Source organism: Priapulus caudatus, unplaced genomic scaffold, assembly GCF_000485595.1.
Source record: "Priapulus caudatus unplaced genomic scaffold, Priapulus_caudatus-5.0.1 Scaffold413, whole genome shotgun sequence".
Classification (NCBI taxonomy): domain Eukaryota; kingdom Metazoa; phylum Priapulida; class Priapulimorpha; order Priapulimorphida; family Priapulidae; genus Priapulus; species Priapulus caudatus.
In genome coordinates, this window is record NW_014577474.1 from 237,160 (window position 1) to 243,546 (window position 6,387).

General features: G+C 46.8%; 2 protein-coding genes and 1 long non-coding RNA gene across 3 annotated transcripts in view; 2 read left to right on the top strand and 1 right to left on the bottom strand.

The window, feature by feature from the left end:
* Positions 1-6,162, top strand: part of LOC106810152 — a 10,849-nt gene extending 4,687 nt beyond the window's left edge. The window contains exon 3 of the long non-coding RNA XR_001393967.1: positions 6,068-6,162. This is a non-coding gene — a long non-coding RNA (uncharacterized LOC106810152). The remainder of the gene's footprint in view (positions 1-6,067) is intronic.
* LOC106810148 (filamin-A-like) overlaps positions 1-6,387 on the top strand; it is a gene marked incomplete in the record, with an annotated part of 76,614 nt that overhangs the window by 67,704 nt on the left and 2,523 nt on the right.
* Positions 903-3,418, bottom strand: LOC106810150. Its single transcript, XM_014813432.1, has 2 exons — positions 3,020-3,418; positions 903-1,598 (listed from the first exon to the last, which is right to left on the bottom strand). The coding sequence occupies exons 1-2, from the start codon at positions 3,264-3,266 to the stop codon at positions 1,501-1,503; spliced, it is 345 nt and encodes a 114-aa protein (XP_014668918.1). The 5' UTR covers positions 3,267-3,418; the 3' UTR covers positions 903-1,500.

Below are 6,387 nucleotides of genomic sequence, written 5' to 3' on the forward strand. Positions count from 1 at the left end.
GGGAGGGGAGGTGGGTGGGGGGGGCAGGAGCGAGTATCTTGATCTGTTTTGTCTGCAGGCCTGACTTTTTCATTGAACTATGTGGCAACGACTCTTCGCGGTTGAAATAGTACGAGGTGCTTCGGAGTAGAAAAAACACATAGTCCAAATCCAATTGGGTACGACCATTAGAATATCTGTGGCCGTTCTTCGGGGGCTACTCTCTCTTACGCAAATCCGTGATCCGCTCCTGTACTCGTGCACGGTTAGGGTTTCTCTAATCATTTACATTTCTCTTTGTCGGCACGAAGAAATGATTGGTAGCATACCGCTGATTGGTAGAGAGCGTGGGAGAGAGAGAAGGGGTAGGGAGAAAGAGCGGGGAGGAGAGAGAGAGAAGGGGTAGGGAGAAAGAGCGGGGAGGAGAGAGAGAGAGGAGGGGTAGGGAGAAAGAGCGGGGAGGATTGAGAGGATAGGGAGAAAGAGCTGGGAGGAAAGAGGGAAAGGGTGGCGAGAAAGAGCGGGGGGAGAGGGTAGGGAGAAAGAGCTGGGAGGAAAGAGGGAAAGGGTGGGGAGAAAGAGCGGGGAGAGATGGTAGGGAGAAAGAGGGAAAGGGTAAGGAGAAAGAGCGGGCGGAGAGGGTAGGGAGAAAGAGCGTGGAGCAAAGCGGGAAAGGGTAGGGAGAACGAGCGGGGAGGAAACAGGGAAAGGGTGGGGAGAAAGAGCGGGGAGGAGAGAGAGGGAGGGTAGGGAGAAAGAGCAGGGAGGAGAGAGAGAGAAGTGGTAGGGAGAAAGAGCGGGGAGGAATGAGAGAAGGCACACGTTCTTGTGTATGCTCGTGTTCTTGTTATAAAAGGAGAGATGGAAAAAAACAGCATGAATAAATTTTTCTAGAATAAATATTACGAGCGAAACACACTTAGTAATATTCAGAATTAAACGTAATACATTTTAATACTTGTCTTTGTATGTACATCATGATTCAAGTGTCGGGGGTACCGGATTTTGCTACTTAATGCTTACATAAATAACAGACGGTCTATTTCACATGCATTAATTAAAGTAATAGTGTAAAACTATAGTAATATTTCAACGTACATTGTACACAGGTTCGATTCTAGCGAGCTCAATCATTAAATGTTTTCTTCTTCTTCTTCTTCAATAATTAATGTTAAAGTACTACCCGCACGAACATTCGTTTGCTTCAGGTATGAACACCTGCCGTACTGCAGTTCGGTTGTCCACAATGCCTGTTATACACTTATACATGCTGTTACAAAAATTACTTTAGGGGAATCGAGGAGCGAGCGCAGCGAGACAGAGCTTGATTGAATTTCCTTTAAGAAAGCCGCCCGGTTGTGTTGGCCAATGGCCGGTATGCTAGTCAGATCGAATCGATAGGAATCACTAGCTTGAGATTACTACTTCATGCAGAATTCGTTTCGCCCACCCACGGATGGTCGCTCGGACCCTCTGTTAAGGGTTATGCGAGGGAGGCGTTGCCCGCAGTCAGGCGCTGGCTCATTGTAAGGCCTCTGGATGGTCTTTGCAGCGGGGAGTTCCCTTCACTACTGTCTCTTCTATAATCCTTCCCTTGCGCGAGACGCAAAAACACCAGCCTGAAACAATAGAGCAATGCAGCTGAGCGAGTGTCGCGCGATGTGATTGGTTGAAATAGTGAATATAAAATATGGAGAAAAAAAAGAACTATAATGAATGAATAGAATATGAAAAAAATGGCGTGGATGGAATTTCAATGGTGGTACGTGTGTCTTTACAAGACAAACTTTCTTGGCACGCCATGTTATATGAGAAACAGCGAAAGAGCCCACGCTAGTAGAACTATTCGCGATATATAGTAGCCATAATGATAGAGATATAAGCTAGTGTTGCGTATGATTGTTCGGTCAGAGTGTAATGGACGTTATACAGATTCTACTTATAACGTGTAATATTCGACACGCACCAAATTACGCCGACACGCCTACGCACGCACATACACACGCACGCATGCACGCACGCACGCAGACCTCGCTTAAACATGCGAAATGATGTGCGTTAGATGTGTCCGTGGGGGTTATAGCTTATATATATATATAGCTTATATATATATAATAGCGTAATACATGGCATACCAGTATGAATTATTACATGCAATATACATCAGGCATGCCCTCACGTCCTCGCACACACATACACGTGTGTGCGTGCGTGTGTGTGTGCGTGTGTGTGTGTGTGTGCGTGCGTGTGCGTGTGTGTGTGTGTGTGTGTTTGTGTAGAGGTTCAAACTTACATAATAATACATATTATACTGCTATAGATTATGCAAGTTGTAATATTATTGCATACAATAATCGACACGCGTGCGCGCGCTCATGCACGCGCGCACGAACGCACGCACTCGCGTACATGCGCGCGCGCACGTATATACACGTACAGGCGGAATGAATAGCAACAGGTGTGTGCGTGGAGGCTCAAGCTTATATAGTAAATTATGCAAAGTACACTTATTGCACACACGTACACGCGTGCGCACACTTACACCCACAAACGCGCACACACACGCTCACGCGCGCACACACGCTCACGGGCGCGCACACACGCACGTACACGCATACGCGAAATGAGTAATAAGTGGTCGCGTTTGCGCGCGTTCGCGTCACGGCGTGACGGACAGACGCACACGCGACGCAGACGCGGACGCAGACGCAGTCGCAGTCTCAGGCGCAGGCGCAGACGCAGACGCAGATGCAGACTCGGACGCAGACGCAATCGCAGACTTATATGCAGTCACAGACGCAGACTTAGACGCGGACGCAGACGCAGACTTAGACGCAGTCGCAGACTTATACGCAAACGCAGACGCAGACGCAGATGCAGACTTAGACGCGGACGCAGAATCGGACGCAGTCGCAGACGTAGACGCGGACGCGGACCAGACTTAGACGCGGACGTGGACGCAGACGCAGACGCGGACGCTGACGCAGACGCAGACGCGGACGCGGACGCTGACGCTGACGCAGACGCAGAACGCACTTACCGTCGTTTGAGCACTGATGTGGCATGTAGTTCCGATTGAACGGACTGCAGTTTGGCAGCCAGATGTCTTCCATGAGCACGAATGGCGCCTCGAGCACCAGCTCCCGATGCAGCTCGCACTTGGACATCTTCGACATGCCATGAAGGTCGTTGAAGTCACGCTTCTGCATCGGGTTTGCGTGCGCCAGCGCCAGTAGCGCGGCGGCGGCGAGCAGACTAACTAAGCGTGCGGTTGTGTCCACATTCATCGTGTTGTCGTTGTTGCTGTGTGCGAGCGTGTATGAGGCAGAAGGCGTACCTGGCGGTGAAGGGCTACTACCTATATCTAAATCTCCTTCAGCTTCCTCTTGCGCTGCTGCTGCTGCTGCTGGTGCTCTTAGGAGGAGAGCCTGTGATTGCCTGTGAGTGTCTGTGATTGCCGCTCCCTGGATGCGCACGCCTTATATAGCGCGCTCGCCCTAGCCGCACATGCATGAACAAACTACGTCACAGCCGGCGCAGCCAATAGATCTAGAGAGATAGCTGCAAGCCGAGAGCAGGTAGTAACGAGACTCTCGGGGAGGCACGTAATGATGAAGAAGGAGGAAGCAGATGAAACCATAAAACACGAGCCGCGTCCGAGTGTTGCGGCAAGGCGCAAGTATGATGGCCCGTGAGGCCGTTTGAATAATGCCGCATTATATATAATATATATATGTGTGCGTGTGTGTGTGCGTGCGTGCATGCGTGCGTGTGTGCGCGCACGTGCGTATGTATGTGTGTATGTGTGTGTGCGTGTGTGCGTGCGTGCGTGGTGTCTAGGCGTGCGTGCGTGCGTGCGTGCGTGCGTGTATGCGTGCGTACCTGCCTGCTTCACCTCACACGCGTCAAGCGTACGTATGCGTGTGTCATGTTATTACTGCTCCAACGACTAAGTATATATGACACCTGCGGAACATCAAAGTGTCTAGACTACATCAAGTAATTTATTTACCAACCTCTATAGCAATAAAGTTATCGAATAATACCGATATTCATGTAAGGAAAATAAGGACGTGGTGCGCGTCTATAGTTAGATGGGGAGACGCGGCCGTCGCGTCCTGTAGTTAAGATAATAGATCTTTTGTCATTGATGTAGTATTCGATGCGGTTTTCTCGTTAGCTCTTTTTTCTGAAGCTAGCTAGCCGTTAAGAATTACTTTGTTGTGAGATTGTTTCATTAGTCAAGCGGATGATAACGTTGCACTAATGATGTACCGCCGCATTTCTAATGTGCTATGTCCTATTAATTAGTGTGAAATTTGAGTCTCGGACTATATTTCACAGTAACGATTTCGATATGGGGACGTTGCTGTGGGACTTCGAACGACAGCGCGAAACAGTATGCAGATTTGATGTTTGAAGGCTGCTGAAATTGTATAATGTTGCGTGCGATTTGACTTGCTAATCTTAGATCTAAAAGAAGACGCTCATGTTCGGAAAAAGTGGGAGTTTTCTGTGTACGTAATAGATTTTGCTTGCAGCAAAGATTTTCATAATATTTTTTAAACGAATTCATGTTATTTCATCATTATAATTGCAGTATTTATAAATACTTATTAGGCCGAGACAGAGGGAAACTACACGTCATATTTTATACAGTCTGAAGGTCGCCCGAAAGTCCTATTATTTTGTAGATAATTCAAAAAAATCCCTAAAATTCAGTTTGTTGATACTGCATACCTTTGATTATAGCGCTTTTTTTAAATTATGAATCGGAAATTCCCAGCAATAAAGGTGATTAATAAACCATGTACCTACATATCGCATGTTACCGGACAATGCGTGACCTGCGCATTATGCTGGAAAACTGCTGAACGTACAACGTCGCATTTGCCAAAAATCTGCAGATTTAAAACAGAAAGTCTTGTGCATTGTTCACGTGTGTAGTCCTTCGTGTATTCTACATATGGTAGTATTACACACACGCACGCACGCAATCACGCACGCACGCACGCACGCACGCACGCACGCACACACACACACACACACACACACACACACATACACGTACACACACACACGTCTAAATATACAACATGTTCTGCTTGCATCTATGACAAATACGACATACGCATATACGCTCTTCTATGACACGATTTGTCATAGGAAGATATTCTTCCTATGACAAATATTGGCTCTTTACAGCTGAAATTCACTGCTTGCGTTCATAATAGCGCTCATAAACTCCTATGATGCGCACAACACATACAACAATATTTGTCAATCTAAAGGGAAAAAGTTTAGGTCTTAATCTAAGTCTAAGACTAAAGAGAAGACTAAGTCTAAAGGGAAAAAGTTTAGGTCTTAGTCTAAGTCTATGACTAAAGAGAAAATATCCAAATCTAAGTCTACGACTGAGACTAAAGTCTTAGTCTAAGTCTAAAACTAAAGAGAAGACTAAATGCAAGAGACCATTGTCTTGTGCTCATGCAGTGTGTCAGATTGATTGAGATAAGTGACTGTTTTGTAAAGCGCACATATAACATGTTGAAAATATATCTAGAATCTAGTGTGATTTAGCTCACCACCCAGACAGTACATTTGGAGACATTAAGAAGGTAATTTAATATTAGGAAGCAGCAGGACAGCAAGAACGCATGCACTCCCATTATTTATTGTGGAGGCTACCGTAAATCGTTAGCGATATGTATACATTTCTTCTATATGCCACTGCATCAATAAGCGATCAGCCGCGTAAGCTTCGTAAACATCGTGAAATACAGTCACTGTCTCGTAAATTGACAACGTCAGACTGCACATACTATTTGATTAGACTCATTTAATGGTTTCCAGTGTCATCATCACACTCTGTCTCATTACTGTTCACTGTGCTTCTATTACATTCTGCATTGGGATTTATAATTTCTTTGAGTCATTGCTGCTACTCTTTCATCCTGGCTTGAGATTATGTCATTCTGTGCAATTTCGCTACGTATTGTGATGGTTCTGTTTTATCCCGTGCTGTTATTATGCTCTTCTGTGATTGGTTGCTAACGTGTCGACGTCGTCGTGTGCTATCGCATTGCAGTCGACGCCAGCAGAGCGGGAACCGGAAACCTGGAGATTGTCATCTCGTGTGCGGACGTGAAAATCCCCAACTATGTGCAGAACGAGGGCAACGCACGGTACGTGCACACATACGCACGCACGCATACACGTGCGCACGCATACACTCATGCATGCATGTACACACGCACGCATACACTCATGCATGCATGTACGCACGCACACATACACTCACGCGTGCACGCATGCACGCATACACTCACGCACGTACGGACGCACGCACACATACACTCACGCGTGCACGCATGCACGCATACACTCACGCACGTACGGACGCACGCA